The 16,931-nt window shown below is 42.9% G+C and overlaps 1 protein-coding gene across 2 annotated transcripts in view; it reads left to right on the plus strand.

Annotated features, from left to right (window-relative positions):
- XPOT (exportin for tRNA) overlaps window positions 1-16,931 on the plus strand; it is a 72,481-nt gene that overhangs the window by 13,347 nt on the left and 42,203 nt on the right. For both annotated transcript variants that reach the window (XM_054025530.1, XM_054025521.1), the window contains 6 exons: window positions 3,383-3,465; window positions 8,619-8,675; window positions 11,804-11,873; window positions 13,671-13,889; window positions 14,655-14,839; window positions 15,253-15,421. In XM_054025530.1, the coding sequence (XP_053881505.1) occupies window positions 3,383-3,465; window positions 8,619-8,675; window positions 11,804-11,873; window positions 13,671-13,889; window positions 14,655-14,839; window positions 15,253-15,421 (783 nt within the window). The remainder of the gene's footprint in view (window positions 1-3,382; window positions 3,466-8,618; window positions 8,676-11,803; window positions 11,874-13,670; window positions 13,890-14,654; window positions 14,840-15,252; window positions 15,422-16,931) is intronic.

Genomic DNA, 16,931 nt, shown 5'->3' on the forward strand with positions numbered 1-16,931 from the left:
ATGGCCGCCTGCATGTGTCAAACGCAAGGTAGATGTCATTATAGGTCTTTTCTCTGGAGTCTCATAATGCAGTGTTTAGACAAATCTCGGCAGGTGTTAAGTTTCTGGTTTGTCAAGAGCCTGTACCTCAGCCACAGCATCTATTATTGCTATGCTGAAAGGTCATTGAGAACAGCATACATGGAATGCATGGAACTGACCTTGCAAGTCCTGTGCCCTTTGGGAAGTGACTTCACACATCAGTATGCTTTTCAAAGAAGACACGTAGGCAGCATTTTTGAAGGGCATCAAGTGTTCAGGTGTATGCTTCTATAGCAGTTGCAGCTTTCTCCCTACTAGAATTTGGTTCATAGTATTGTTGCTGTATCCCCCAGATCTCAAGGATATTAGTGCCATCAATGAAGGAGCCAGTTGCACGTATCTCTGTAAAGAATGTGTACAGTTTGCCAGAACATAGAATCCACCCTTCAGAGATCATTACGGGACACTATTAGCCATTGAACAGGCCTGTAAAGGCCCATGTCTAGTGTCTCAACACACTTTGATTCAGTTCTGCAGATGTATTTGCTCATGTGTTCAAGGTGTGTAAGGAATGTTAATTGAATTGAGGGATCAGTGGGGCTAGCAAGTATGATTGGCAGGAGGAGTATACATGGGTTGTGCACTCTGACATCCTGTATAGAGGCAAGTTAAAGGTTGGCTATCTTGGAACGTACCTTTCTCCTGAAATGGTGGTCTGTCCTGGGTTTTGGGAGCATTTGAGGGAATGTCTTTCATCTCTTCAGCTAAAACTATACTCTAATTTTTTTCACCTCTGTAGTGCATCCCACTTTTGCACAATAACCAAGTGAGTTCAGGGTTAGTGAAAGTAAAAAGCTCTATTATAGTTGATTTAATTGCTGCTTCATTGAAAACTGGACTTCTTGGCTTCAGAATTTTTGGACCGTGATAGGAGAGTGAGTCATGAGGTAGGGAACCTCCTTAAAGGAACAGTTCTTTTGCTGGTCCTGACAACACTTGAGGGGAACTAGTCCCAATTAAAATGCTCCTGATAGCAGACCATAACAATAGCATGAAAGGTACCTTTGCTATTTGCTGGATCTTCAAAGAATTCTAAGTTATTGGCAGCACAAAATATAAACCTTACTTTGACAGGGTCTGGCAGAATGTACAATCCTTCATTCAGTTACATGTGTCCAAGAACCTCATTTGCAATTGCATTCTTCTGGTGGAGTACTTTGTAGTCAGTGGAGGAGCCAATGCTGTGCATAAGCTACACAATTTTGTACGGGTTTTGGAATGAATTGTTAAATCAACAGCCAATTTTAGTGGTAGATTACGCATATGCTGCACAGTTGTCGTGTATGTTGGAAACCTGCCTTTCACTCAAGCACTTGTACATGAGGCGTTGCGATAAAATGGCAGCCTTCTGCTGTATCTGCTTACTATCATACTTGCTGCAGTCACTACAACCACCAATGAACCACTTAAAGAAATAGTAAAGGACACACAGTATTATTTTGTCAGGTTCGACGTCAGCCATGAATCCCTGAAACTCCCACATACTACAGGACAAAATGCTTTTTGGTAAAAATTTAGCAGCAACAAACAGTCTTCATGTTACCTTTGATAGCTCTTTCTTCTGCTTTTGATTGCGCTATGGCTTTTGCTGCTTTTAAGATATGCATTGTGATTCATTTCCACAGATAAGATTGCTAAAAACAGGTTCATATCCCAGAGTTATCTTCAATAAGTGCTTTAAGAGGCTTTCTGCTAAGCATTTTGTTCCTCTTCAGTTCTGTTCAAAACACATATTTCTGTGTACTAAGCCTCTCCATTGGCCATCGCCACCACTTTCCCGCCCATGAGAGCAGGAATGGGGAAACTTTTTGGCCTGAGGGCCCCATTGGGTTTCCAAAATTGTATGGTGGGCCGGTTAGGGCATGGCCCAGCCCCCACCCCCTATCCGACACTAGAGCCGCCCAGCCACACCACTGTGCAGCACAGAGCACCAGGTCAGGCTGTGGCTCTGCAGCTGCGCTGCCTGGCTGCCCAGAGCATTGCGCCGGTGGCGCAGTGAGCTGAGGCTGCAGGGGAGGAGCCGGGGGCTAGCCTCCCTGCCCAGGAGCTCAGGGGCCGGGCAGGAGGGACCTTAGTTTGCCCACCTCTGCATTAGAGCCTCTGTGAGGCAATTTATGAACTCCAGCTGAGTTGCATAATTTTCAGTAGTAAAATCAGTATTTGTTTCTGTTATTTTTACCTTTCGATGCAACATTTTACGTATGTTCTTGGTGTATCACTGGATGTGATAGTGTCTTGTGAGGGCATCTTTTGAGTCAGTGCTCCTCTTTACGTTCCGTGACTGCAGAAGTAGGTGTTCTTCTTGAAATGCAGCATTGGGACCTAGAATAAGGCATATCTTGGTCACAGCTGGCACTTGTCCTGGCATCTTCAACTTTTCCTGATGCCCAATACACTTCCTCTCCAACCTTGCCAAATTCAGGTTATGGGTGCACTTCTTATAGCTTATAAGGTGCTACAGAGTGTTGTGTTTAAGTCCTCTGCAGTGGCATTCCCCAAAGGTTCAGCTACTACTAGTTGGTGGTGGTAGTTTCCCATTAATGCCTAAAAATGGTCAAAACCAAAGTAAAAACAAGGAGCTTTAATAAAATACTTTGGGATTATAATTATGTAACTATGTGCGTACCATTGCAGATGGATTCTCGTAATTTCTGGCTGGATGCTGGCATCTTAACCAGCCTTGTTGTTATTACCCCCCCCCCCCCCCCCCAAAAAAAAAAAGTTGTAAACAAAGCTGATGATCTGTACCAGTAAACTTTTTTTTGCTGATGTCAGATCATCTTGAAGCATTCCTTCCATTTATAATAATCTATAACAATAAAACAATCAGTTATCATATTCTGAAAATTAACTGATAGTCTGAGGGCCACCGTTTAATTTTGTGAGGGCTGCATGTTTGATGTGATACTGTTAAACTACAAATAAAAATGTAAAATAGTAATGATTTTTTTTAAAAAACATTTTCTTGGTTATATATCTACATAATTGTTCTATGTTTGTCATGTTTGGTACATGTTTGTGTTTGTGGGAGAAGGGGCTTTCGAATGATACTCAACTTGAGCCATTTCTGACGACACAGTATTATCAAAATTTCCATCAAGCAGAGGACTTGGAGCTGGGGGAGTGGGCAGCAAGTCCCCCTGCCCGATACTACAGGGTGACTCCAGGGAATTTATAATTCTGGAGCTTTTATGAATCAAATGATGCCTCCCTTACCTTTCAATCATGAACTTGCTTGGAATTACAGATGCTTTACCTGGTCCTTGGCAATTCTAAATAAAATGTTTTGGGATGATTGCAGGCATTGGCCTATTTTGAACAGCTGAAGATCTCCCAAGATGCTTGGCAGGTCTGTGCAGAAGCATTAGCCCAAAGAATATACAGGTAATAACTATAAATCCATAAAAATAGTTTATCATTCTCGAAAGTATACTGAACACTGTGCTTCTTTATGGCTTTTTTTGTTGCTAATCAGATTGTATAAATGGGATTGATTTATAATAAATTACTTTTTTACGGTGTTTTTGTAACTGACCCTTTCTGTCATCGATTTATAACTCTCTTATAACTGGCTTCATGCTGAAGCTACACATAGTGTAAGATTTCCACCTAGAAGCAGACTTTTTATTAAAGTTGGTCCAGATTATTTGCCAATTTGACATAGCTGTTTTTAAAACACACAAAAAATGAGTACAGGTTTCAGAGTGGTAGCTGTGTTAGTCTGTATCAGCAAAAAGAACGAGGAGTACTTGGTACACCTTAGAGACTAACAAATTTATTTGGGCATAAGCTTTCGTGGGCTAAAACCCACTTCATTGGGTGCGTCCAGTGGAAAATACAGTAGGAAGATATATACACAGAGAACATGGAAAAAATGGGTGTTGCCATACCAACTCTAACAAGACTAATCAATTAAGGTGGGCTATTAATAGCAGGAGGAAAAAAAAACTTTTGTAGTGATAATCAGGATGGCCCATTTCAAACAGTTGACAAGAAGGTGTGAGTAACAGTAGGGGAAAAATTTAGCATGGGGAAATCATGCTTTCCTCCCAGAATGCTCACGGCTCACCTTGGACCGATGGATTCTCAACACCATCTCTCGGGGTTACACCCTCCAGTTTACTTCCTCCCCGCCCAACCACCCCCGTCCCTCGTGGGGGACCCTTCGCACGAAGCTCTGCTTGAGCAGGAGGTGGGGTGGCTCCTAGGACTAGGAGCAATAGATGTGGTGCCTGAGGAGTTCATGGGCAAGGGGTATTACTCCTGTTACTTCCTTATCCCGAAGGCCAAAGGGGGGGCTCAGGCCCATACTCGACCTACGGGGTCTGAACCAGCACGTGGTGAAGCTCAAGTTCCGCACGGTCTCCCTGGCCTCCATCATCCCCTCCCTGGATCCCGGGGACTAGTACGCTGCCCTCATTCAACAGGATGTGTACTTCCACATCCACATATTCGAGGAGCACAGGTGCTTCCTCTGTTTCGTGGTGGAACAGAGTCATTACCAATTTACGGTCCTACTGTTTGGGCTGTCCACTGCCCTGAGGGTGTTAACAAAATGCATGTCGGTGGTAGTGGCCTACCTCAGATGGCAGGAAGTCCAGATATTTCCCTATCTGGATGATTGGCTTGTCAAGGGTACCTCCTGGTCTCGGATGAGGGATCACGTGGCGCTCCTCCTGTCCATGTGCACTGCCTTGGGCTTGCTGGTAAACAACACCAAGTCCATGTTAGTCCCGGTCCAACGCATAGAGTTTATCGGAGCGCTCCTGGACGCTTTGTCGGCCAGGGCCTCTCTCCCACCAAACAGGTTCGAGACCCTGAAAGGTCTCATCGACTTGGTCACAAGGTTCCCGGTGACAATAGCCAGGGTTTGCCGGTAGCTCTTGGGTCACATGTCGGCGTGCAGACTCAGGATGAGGCCCTTCCAGCTCTGGTTGGCCTTGAATTTCTCCCAGGCCATGGACAGGATGGACAAGGTCCTCACCATGCTGGACTCTGTGATCACCTCCTTACGGTGGTGGTCCGCCCCAAACAACATGCTCCAAGGGGTCCCGTTCAGGGACAGGGGCCTGTCGCTGGAGCTGGTGTCCAATGCGTCAGACCTGGGTTGGGGGGGGGCCCATGTGGGGAGCTTTCAGACCCAAGGCCGGTGGTCAGCTAAAGACCTGACCCTACACATAAACGTCAAGGAACTCGGGGCGGTGCAGCTGGCATGTATGGCCTTCTGCTCACACTTGGAGGGCAGGGGAGTCAGAGTCCTCACGGACAACACGGCCTCGATGTTCTATATCAACAGGCAAGGTGGGGCCCGATCCTCTGCCGCAAAGCCCTCAGGCTGTGGGACTTCTGTATAGGCCACAACATCCACCGAAAAACCTTCCACCTACTGGGTGCCCGGAACGAGAGGGCAGATTGCTTGAGCAGGGACTCCTCTTTGCAACATGAGTGGTCTCTCCTGGAAGTGGCCCACCGGCTTTTCCAAAGGTGGGGAACTCCCCAGGTGGACCTGTTCATGACTCGGCAGAACCGGCAATGCCCCTGGTTCTACTCCGGGGGAGGGGTCTGGGGAGGGGCGCTATCTCCGATGCCTTTTTCCTGTCCTGGTCAGGCCAGCTTCTCTACGCCTTTTCCCCTTCTAATCAGCAAGGTCCTGGAAAAGATAGTCAGACAAGGCCTGGGTCCTCCTGATTGGCCTGGCATGGCCTAGGCAGTACTGGTACGGGACCCTCACGGGCCTGGCCGTAGCTCTGCCGTGGCCGTTGCCCCTTTGCCCAGACCTGCTCTCACAGGACCAGGACCAGGGCCACTTCCTCCATTCCAACCTAGCGGCTCTTCACCTCACAGCGTGGCTGCTCAATGGCTAGGGGGAGAGGAAAGGACGTGCTGGGAGCAAGTTCAGCGCGTCCTCCTCGAAAGTAGACAGCCCTCAACTCGCCGCGCTTATTTGGCAAAATGGTCTTGATTTTCTAGGTGGGCGGCGGACCAGGGTGTCTCCCTGGTGACTGCCCCAATCCAGCTTATCCTTGATTACCTCCTCCACCTGAGGGCCCAGGGACTGGTGCCCTCATCAGTTAAGGTGCACCTGGCAGCCATATTGGCCTTCCATCCGCTGGTGCATGGACACATGGTGTTTTCCCATTCTATGCCTGGCTGGTTCCTGAAGTGTCTGGACAGCCTTTTCCTGTATTCTAGACCTCCCCTCCCCCCAGTTCCGCAGTGGGACCTAAATCTGGTGTTGTCTTGTCTCACAGGGCCCCCTTTTTGAACCATTGGCCACATGCTCCTGGTCTCACCTCTTGTGGAAATTGGCCTTCCTGGTTGCTATCACGTCAGCCAGGCGAGTCTCGGAGCTCAGGGCCCTGACCTCTGAACCGCTGTACATGGCCTTTCATAAGGACAAGGTCCAGTTCCGCCCACACCCAGCAATCCTCCCGGAGGTGGTCTCCATCTACCACATGGGTCAGGATATTTTTCTTCCTGTCCTCTGCCCCAAGCCTCATGCATCCAGTGAAGAGCACTGCCTCCACACGCTCGATGTGCGGTGGGCTCTGGCTTTCTACCTCGAGCGGATTAAGCCGTTCAGAAAGTCCTCACAACTGTTTGTTGCCTCAGCTGAGCACGCAAGGGGCCAGCCGATTTCCACTCAGCGGCTTTCCAATTGGATCACTTTGTGCATCTGTTCCTGTTATGAGCTGGCGGGCGTCCCTCTGCCACCCATTGTAAGGGCACACTTGACATCGGCTGCCTTCGTGGCCCACGTTCCCATCCAGGACATTTGTAGGGCCGCCACGTGCTCTTTGGTTCACACATTCACCTCGCACTATGCAATCGTCTCCCAGACCAGGGATGACGCCAGGTTTGGCAGGGCTGTCCTCCATCCTGGGAACTTGTGAACTCCTACCCACCTCCAACAGATATAGCTTGGAATCACCTATTATGGAATACACATGAGCAATCACTCGAAGAAGAGAAGACAGTTACCTTTTCCGTAACTGGTTTTCTTTGAGATGTGTTGTTCATGTCTATTCCACATCCCACCCTCCTTCCCCTCTGTTGGAGTTGTCTGGCAAGAAGGAACTGAGGGTCGGGGGAGCGTGCAGCAGGGAGCAGGTGCCACTCCAGGGGTCGCAGGCGGCACTCCCCTGTATAGGTACTGCTAGGGAAAAAACTTCCGGCATCCGTGCACATGGCGAGCACGCACACTTTTGTGGAATAGACATGAGCAGCACATCTCAAAGAACACCAGTTACAGAAAAGGTAACTGTCTTTTCCTCACCTCCTTGTGTGAAAAAACATGTCTGGAAATAGACTGTCTCTTTTGCAGCAGCAGACCTGCTGATGACCTGGCCTGTTTGAGTTCTAATTTATCAATTTTTAATTTCTTGTATGAAGACAAGTTTTGAACTTTTAATGTCATACTAAAATCTTTCTCCTGGTATTTGCCATTTGGGAAAATATTTGTTACACTGTAAATTATGTGAAATTCAGTAACTCAGGAATAAACCATGAGAGGGAATGGAGTGTTTGCTCTGTCTCTAGTACATAGTGTATCATGAGAGGAGTAGAGCCTTTTTTGCCCAAGATGGAACAGCTTAGTACTATACCCTGAAATGCCTTACTGGGATTAAAAATGTGATTTTTATTTAAAAAAAAAAAAAAAAAGTTAAAAGTAAACTATGTGCTGTTGGTGTCTTTAATTTTTTTGTCAAGAAAAATAGGTTATATTGGCCTGAGATAACTATATCATCCCATGTTGAGTGATGATTTTTAGCTTCAAATTATTTCTGTTACTGTGGAACGTATTGGAGTCTTCATACTGTCATAATTTGTTTTAAAGTTGTCTTGACTGTCATTACAACTCCTCTCCTCTCCTTAACGGCCAGCTACAACTTTCCTTTAATGGTTCACTTACAGTGATGGTACTCCAAACTTTTCAGAACTTGTTTATAAAAATAGTTGAGTTGGTTTCCACCTCTCAATCACTTTGTAATAAGTGAAATTAAGCAGTTAGGTGATGTACAATTGAAAGCTGGAGCCAGGCTAGTGGTTGCTATTTTGTAAACCATCCCAACCATTACTTTCAATAGTGCCTCAGCTGAAGCCTCAAGTGAATGCCATTGTGATGGGTTTAAAAAAATTTTGCTGCAAGGAGCTGGAATTAGACTCTTACCTTTTGCAGCATAATATAAAACAAAAAAGCTTTTAACTCTGCGTCAAATTCTGTAATTAAAGCACCCCTTGACTGTGTGCTGTAGGTAAAATATAACAATTGAATAAACTAGGCAATATAACAAACGAGTTGTTAAAAAGGAAAAAAAAATAATCAAAACTGGTTGTGTGTTTGTTAATGTGTATTTGTAATGACTCTGCTCATTTTCATTTTGCAGCAGATATAACTGATTTTTCTTCTCTATAGTAGAGAAGTTCTTCATAAGAATCGATAACTGATTACACAGTTCCAGGAGTGTAGTCTTCCTGGAGAAATGGGCTGCAATATTTCCATTGTGTTGATTGTACTTTTTCTCTTCTAATTCCAGGGATGATCACATCAAATTCTTCTGCTTTCAAGTTATAGAACATCAAATTAAATTCAAGTGAGAAACGCTTTTCTTCTTATAGTAATAGTATATAGAACAATTGTTTTCCAACTCACATTCTGTGAAAAGAAATTAAAAGCTTGATCAGTAACATTCAAAATATTTTTACTTTAATAAAAATAAAAAAAACCACACACACCTTAGAAACTTGGCTTATGTTATTACTTTTTAAAATTGTAAAATTATTCTTAAATAGTGGGGAAATACATTTATTTATGAAGGTGTTTTGCTTCAAACTATGATACTTTTATTTATGTATGTGTGTTTTATTTTCATATATATAATGAGAGAGAACATTAAGTTGCAAAGTGAAGAACTCAAAAGTTAGGAAATGCCAGATTTATGGTTGTTTATGCAATCTTAATTTGGCCCTTTTGTGTATATGTGTTGTGATACAAGCTTTAATTATGTGTCCACATTATTTTTTCCACAGGACCCCTGCCTTATTAAATAAATGAGTAGTTATTTAATATGTGTTTATCCTCTTCAGTGTGTAGCCCCAGTTTTTATTTACCACACACCATTCAAACCCTGTCCTGAATGCAAAATTATGTCCTCCTGGATGTTTCTGTGGTGCACTCTCCATAAATTAATGAATGGTTATGAAGCACCCCAATATTACCTTCACAGTGCTCCTGTGAAAATAGGTATTATGATGCCCATTTAACAAATGAGTAAGTGAGGCACAGATTGCTTAAAGCCAGAAATGTCAATTAATGCTGAATGCCCAAATACTTCCCTGGTTTTCCAGAGTTCTTAGCATTTTTAGAGCACATATGTCCAAAGCATAGCTCCAGTTGACTTCAGTTACAGTTGTGAGCACTCAGCACTTACGCAGATTTGTGCACCCAGAAAATGAGCAACACAAAGTTCATGACCAACTCTGAAAATCTTCATTTGAATGACTTGCCTGGCATTACATAGGAACTCTGGCAGAGGCAGGCATAGAATACAGTTGTTCAGATTAGCATTCATTTGCCTTTTTTCTGAAACTTACTTTTACTGCAATCCCCTGCCTCCTTCACAACATGCCTCCCAGTTTCTGCAACAAATGAGGCGGGGGCGCTACAGACAAAAGCCTCATTCAGTACACCATCCTGGTTGTATGAGGCTGGGGTATTGTGGAAAACTTGCTTTTGACTGTTTTTCTTTTAACATAAGAAATTACATTAAAAAAACACAATTTTTAAAAAAAAACCCACCCTGAAAAAACAGAAGTTCCATCTCATAGAACCATACTGATCCATCAGTTTGGGTTACCAGCAGGGTTTGGACCTTGAGAGCCACAGCATAGACCTCTACCACTTGAGCTAACAGAGTAACTGGTAGCTGTTGTTCTCAGTATGTGGATCAAGCATTAAAGGAAGATGAGACATTTTGCCAGTGGGTTTTACAGCTATTGGATATCAACAGAGGGGAATGTAAAGACTCGGAACTCCTGGGTTCAATTCCAGGTTTTGGTGCAGGGGAAAGGAGAGAATGACACTTTTCTAGCAGACTCCCCTGTCTCTGTCCCTCTCCTCATCTGCTGCCCCTCCAGGTGCCTGCCTCCCACTAACTGTCCTCATTCTTTCTACCTTCTGCTCCTGCAATATCTGCTCCCCAAGTCCTTGTGCTCTTTCGCTTCTCTCTCCATTGCTCACTCTCTGGGTTTGAAGTCAAGCTGCATCTTTCTCTTTGCTGTGTCGGCACCAACAGTGGGAATATTGAGAGCACTGTTCTGGTGTCTGGTGCTATAGGGGCCTGGAGCAGCACTTGCAGGGAATGTCCTGCTCAACACTTTGCAGTGACAGCATGGAGCATGCTCGGTTTATATGGGGATGGCATATGAGTAGTCCAGTCACAGGTTGGAGCTGCAGGGTATTTGAGCATGCTTAGTACAGACAGAACCTTTGGAGACCTTAGCAACCAAACTCTGTGGGTATTTAGTGAGTATATGCAAACAACGATTTTTCAAATTCTTATAGCTCAGACAAATTCAAGCTTTTTTTCTGCAGAAATAGAAAAAGGCACACCCTGACACCAGGGTGACCTCCCTCAAATTTCAAGTATCTGTTTGAAAGGATGAGGACCGTATAGCTTCTTTAAAAAAATCATTATAAACAACTCATTAACATGGGCAAAATAACATTTCCCCTTACTGTTGTTCCCAGAAACAGCTGAACCATTTTTGCTGAAATGTTCTAAAAAATCAGCCTAAAGTGGACACCTGGGATGGAAAACTTCAGCCCAAACAATTAAAGTTTGGCAAGGTTATAAGCAACTGAAAACAGGGTTTTCTAATGGCCAGACAACCTTAACTGTAGCCATTGCTATGTGTGCTGCCCATAATGATGAGTCTCTCTCTACAAAACTTGGCAGCAGGAGCCTAGGAAGTGGCCAGCAGAGTAGACTTGGCCCCTGAATAAATTGTATTATGGGAGAGTGTGACTCAGTTTTAAAGGTTGAATCTTGCCTGGTTGTAATACTGCAACTTTAAAGTAATGATCTGTATAAAATTTACCTTAAGATATGGAATTAATCGGGACAAAACTGAATTTAGTAACAGAGCGCAATGACAGTGGTAGTTGAAACTACCCTTTGGTCCTTCAGTATTAATGTCAAATGGGATAACTAATGGCTTTGATGTAAATACAATATTGTAATAACTGCTCACAGTTAAGGAATGACCACAATTGAGACAATGAATTTTTAATGTCTAATGCAATTTAATTTTAATCTTAATTAAAAATAATAATCCCAGTCAGCATGGACAATTCTTCTTTTTTTTTTTCTTTATAAGTCTTAAAGGTGATATTAGAAGACGGGGAGGAAATGTAATTGTGTAGTAGAAAAGTTATGGCAATCTGACACAAACAAGTAAAATTATTCCCATATGGTGCAGAATGGCTTTCATTAAATAAGTTGCTAGAAAGTATTTTAAACTTTGACTTAGAACTCTAATATGCAAACAGTTAAGAGAATTCCTTCTGTGGTAAGATTGTATGTAGATTGCACAGAACAGTCTGCGTATGAAGGCAATACAGATGTCTAAGTAATTTAGCTTTTGCCTTTTTAATCTTTGGAATAGAAGTAAGCAAACTAATAAGATATAGGATCGTTTTGATCTGAATGATTTGTTTCAGATATTCTGAACTTACTGAAGTCCAACAGCAGCTAATCAGGGAAACACTCGTAACGTGGCTACAAGCTCAGGTAAATGGTTTTTTTCTTTTACAGCAATTAATAATGCTCAGCAGGCTTATTCAAGGTTACTAACTGGTACCAGATTAAAGGTTTGAAACTAGGTTTAAAGCTTGCTTCCTATTTACCCCTGAAAAAGATAAGCTACCTGATGGCAAAATGTATTCAGACATATGATTGACATTCTAATTCTTCAGGTTTTATATTTTTTTAAAATGCTTGTGTTGAAAACAAGTTTGTAATTGTGCTTAAAATAATGTTTAAATTCTTGTTATCTCTGCTTTTATTCCTATCCTACACCTCAGTTAAGAAATCAATTGTGTCAATTCTTTTGGAGCATTACAGATTTCCTTTTTAGGGATATAACTCAACTTCCCCTCTTCTTTCATTGTCTGAAGTTGGAAGCATCCTTCTTCCTCTTTTGGAGACTCCTGTCCATCAGCCCTAATTTCTGGCTACTGGGAGGGTGGGAAAAAGTCCTATAGAGACAAAAAAAATTACTTAGTCCATCTGTTTGACAATGCACAATACACCTCTGGTATATTGAGTAGTAGTTTGTCCAGTATAGCTTTAAATGTAAAGCAAGACAATTTCCAGTATTGTCCTAGGGATACTCTGCCATGGTCAAATAAATCATTGCCAAGAAGACTTTTTGAATGTTCTCTTAATTGCACTCCCAATTATGTCCCTTTGGTTCCTCACTAAATTATTTCTCTCCCTTCTTGATACACGTAACCTTTTGTAAACTGTTATCCAATACTACAGTGATAGGCATGATATAAATGCCTACATAGAATCCATCTTAGTCATCACTTAGCCAAACTCTGAATATTTTAACTCTTAATTAAATCCCTCCACTTTTGCTGTTCTTCACTGAACTCCTGAAAACGTGCAGTTGTATCGTGGTGTATTAGACTCTTATTTTATTAGAGATTGAAGTTAGACTTGTGGGGTAAATGGCAGGATCACTCATCTTTCCTCTTTTGAAGAGAGATTCCACCTTTCTGATTTCACCTTCTCTTCATTGTAGACCAGGCACAGGGGCATACTTCCACCTTACAGAAGTTGATACACATTTATTAGTTAGTGTTCATTTTGTTCACCTCTTGCGCTCTCTAAAATTAGTTATAGCAAGTGGAAATGCTGGTCAGTGGCATCCAGTAGCTTGCTTGAAGTCTGCTAATATGGGTCAGTGTACGTAGTTAGTTGTTAGTTTCCTTTTGCAGAAGGCTGCTACACGTGTAAGGAGCTTGTGAAGGGAGATGAGGAGAAAAATGTATAGTAACAGAAGGATGGGGGAATTGGGTACCTGCCCAGTTTTTTCTCTGAATAAAGGAGAATTGGGAGCAGCTTCTCATCACCTGCAAAAACAGCAGCCAATTGGGGTGACAAAGCACAAGTTGAGAACCAAGTGTGGTGGGTTTTTTTTTGTATTTGTAAAGCTCTTTTTTCCAAACCATCAAGATAGCCAAAAATTGCATGATTTTCCTTTTCTCAACTGCACATAGTACCTTTGTCCATTTCCTATAGGAAGAATATTGTCACCTAAATTGTCTTTAAACTGAATCTTTTTCAAAAACCTTAATAATCTTTAAAATGTAAGATTTGGGGGGGTGGGGAGGGAAGGTGGTTTTTGTTTTGTTTTTTGTTTTTTTGTTTTTTGCACACTTGTTTATTTCACATAACCTGTATGACTGTGAAATGGGAGATGGTGTTTGCGTTGATTAAGTACAGGGGACAACCAAATCAGTCAGTTATTCTCTTCTAATGTATAAAAGAAATATAAAGAAAATATTCTATTTCTTCCAGATGCTGAATCCCCAACCAGAGAAGACTTTTATTCGCAACAAAGCAGCACAAGTCTTTGCATTGCTGTTTGTCACTGAATATCTCACAAAATGGCCCAAGTTTTTTTTTGATATTCTGTCAGTAGTAGACCTTAACCCTCAAGGAGTAGATCTGTACCTCAGAATCCTTATGGCTGTTGATGCTGAGCTGGTAGACCGGGATGTAGTTCATACATCAGAGGCAAGTTATGTCATGTTTTTTATGTTGCATCCTATTAATATTGTTTGGGGCTTAAGGACTGTTCATCTTATTTGCAGCAAAAGGGATTCTGTTTTTCACCAGGAGGATTCTGCCTTAAAAGAATTACAGGGTAGTTTACATTCAACAGCTGTGTATATAAAACTTTATAAAAACCTTTTTTCACGAGTTCTTAAATTTAAATTAAAACAACTAGTGTTTGAATTTTAAAGAAACTCAGTAATGTTTGTGACCTGTAACAGCAGCATTTTGCTTGTGCATGAGAAGTAGTGTAGGAAGTCTAATGGACTGTTGTCCTCTTGATGTTTTTTAAATTGGTTAATTTTTAAAATGTTCCGGTTTCTGATGAGGCATCACTTATAAGTCTTCATGATTTAAAAAAAAAAAAGGGTTTGGAAGTCTTTCTGCTTCCCTTTCTGGCATTAAGTGTCTTTTCAGAAAAGGAAATTGCTGACTGGAAATTGTTTTGAATTATGTGTGAAAGGAAGGGGAAAGGAAATAAAACAATGTACTGGTTTTGCAAGCAGACTGGAAAAGTAGGTGCGGTTTTGGGGCTACCAACTTTTGAGTAAGCTTTTAAAGTTAATAAGCAGTAGGAAACAAAATAAGGAAAACAACATAAATGTGGATTGTGAATATTTGCATCTTTCAAGGACATGAACTGTTCCAAGTGTTTACATTGATAGTGAATGTGCAAAAGCTACTAATCTATAGAAAGATGAACATGTGCTCCTGCTGTATTTATAGGAGGCTCGCAGAAATACTTTATTAAAAGACACCATGAGAGAACAGTGCATTCCAAGCCTAGTGGAGTCGTGGTACCAAATCTTACAAAATTATCAATACACTAATGCAGAGTTGACATGCCAGTGCCTTGAAGTAGTTGGAGCTTATGTCTCCTGGATAGATTTGAGCCTGATAGCCAATGAAAGGTAAGGTTTCTTTTTCATTAGAAATCTTTGCCTTTTGGATAGTATTTCTGTATGCAGTCCTGTCAGCGGCATGGTAATATGATTTACAATACCCTATGTCAAAAATCTGTTCTAGAAATAACCAAAAAAAAAAAAAAAAATTGTGCCACCCAACTTCCTGTTATAAGTAACTTTTTAATACTTGCTGATTTCTCAGCGATTTCACAGAGCAATGTAAGCCATAGTGTTAGAAGGGTCTGACTACATCTATAAATGACACACGTTATTGTCTAGATCTACAAACCACGTGCACTATATAGGCTTTTAAATTTAATTTAAAGTGAAACCACATTGTACGTAGGAAAACATACAAATTATGACTTCGCTTATGCATGTGGTGATGTCAATATATTAACTTGTTTTCACCTTTCTAGGTTTATAAATATGCTGCTAGGTCACATGTCTGTAGAAGTTCTTCGGGAGGAAGCATGTGACTGTTTGTTTGAAATTGTAAATAAGGGAATGGACCCAATTGATAAAACAAAACTGGTAGAATCTTTGTGTCAAGTGTTACAGTCTGCTGGTCTCTTCAGTATTGATCAGGTTAGTAAATTGATATTTTGGAGATAAGTCACACAGCTACATAAATAAGATTTGATGATCAGGGGAATAGAGGGCCTATCTTCTGAGGGGACTCTAGAAGAGTTTGGCTTCTTTAGCCTAACAAAAAGAAGGCTGAGAGGGATATTGCTGATCTCTCTAAATACATTAGGGGGTAAGTACCAAGGAGGGTGAAGAGCTAGTTAAGGTAAAGACAAAAACAAATAATATCAACTGGCCATAAACAAATTCAGACTGGAAATTAGAAGGCTTCTAACCGTCAGAGGGGTGAGGTTCTGGACCAGCTTCCCAGTAGGAGTTGTTGGGGCAAACAATTTTTAGGAGAGAGCTGGATAAATTTGAGTATAGTTTTATGTTGGTTGTTTGTGATGGTAGGAGACAGGGCTCAACAGCCCTGGGGCTCACTTCTAGTTTGTCTTATGTTCCTAAAGCTCATGCTTTGGGGTTTCAGCTGGCCACCGGCAGGGGTCCAGAAGGGATATTTTTGCCTCAGTGTATTCTGGGAGGGTTTTTTACCATCTTCTGAAGCATCAAATATGGCCATGGCTAGAGATGGAAGATAGTTGGGGGTGAGCCAGTACTCTGAGGTGGGAGAGACAGACGCCCCCTGGTGGATGGAACCAGGAAGATCTCGGCCACTATGCTGGAAGCGGAAGGGTGGTACAGGAACAGGAAGTGCAAGAGGTGGGCCCTGCAGCTCAGATAAGCAGGAGCCACAGAGGGAGACAGAGGCTTCCAGTCCACAGCTGGAGCTGGAACCCGTGGAAGACTTCTGCTGTCCCGAGGACACATCCCAGATACCCGAACTGCCAGGCACGCTTAACGTTGAAGAGCTGCTTGGATTGCCACTGGCAGTATGCCCTTGAGAGATGGAGGACGACCCGGGCTTCAGGTACACCCTGATGGGAGGAAGTGGCCCAGGGGCAGCTGTCTATGTGGCTACGTTGCTGACTCTAGGTCAGCACGTTGTGGGCGGATCCCCGCTGACCCAGTGGCAGAGTGTTAGAGCCCTGGGCTGGGATGTGGCGGAGTCAGGTAGGCCCGCGTCCCCCTAGCCTCTGCCACCCCACCTTTTGGGCTGGCAGCTTCCCCACCTCAGGCCAAGAGACCTGGCCTAGTTTACGTCCAACAAGCCAGGACCGTAGATTATTTGCTGGCGGTCAACCCCTGCTGGCACCTTAGGCTCTTTATTTGGTGCCCCACTCTGCCTGAAGGCCTGGGCCTCTGAACTATTTGTGGCTCTACCTTGCCTAAGGGTTGGAGCCAGAGATAGTTGACTTTTCCCCTTTACTTAGATTGTTTCAGGAGCATGTCAGCAAAGGGGCATGGCCTCCTTCAGAGACTGACAGTGAGGGAGAGCCATACCTGCCTACTTGCTTACAGGCACCATGCATTCTCTCAGGTGTTTAGCTGGCTGGTTCTTGCTCACATGCTCAGGGTCTTAACTGATCATGTGGGGACTGGGAAGTGACTATTAGGGGTGTTTGCCTTT

The sequence above is a fragment of the Malaclemys terrapin genome, chromosome 1 (genome assembly GCF_027887155.1).
Source record: "Malaclemys terrapin pileata isolate rMalTer1 chromosome 1, rMalTer1.hap1, whole genome shotgun sequence".
NCBI lineage: Eukaryota > Metazoa > Chordata > Testudines > Emydidae > Malaclemys > Malaclemys terrapin.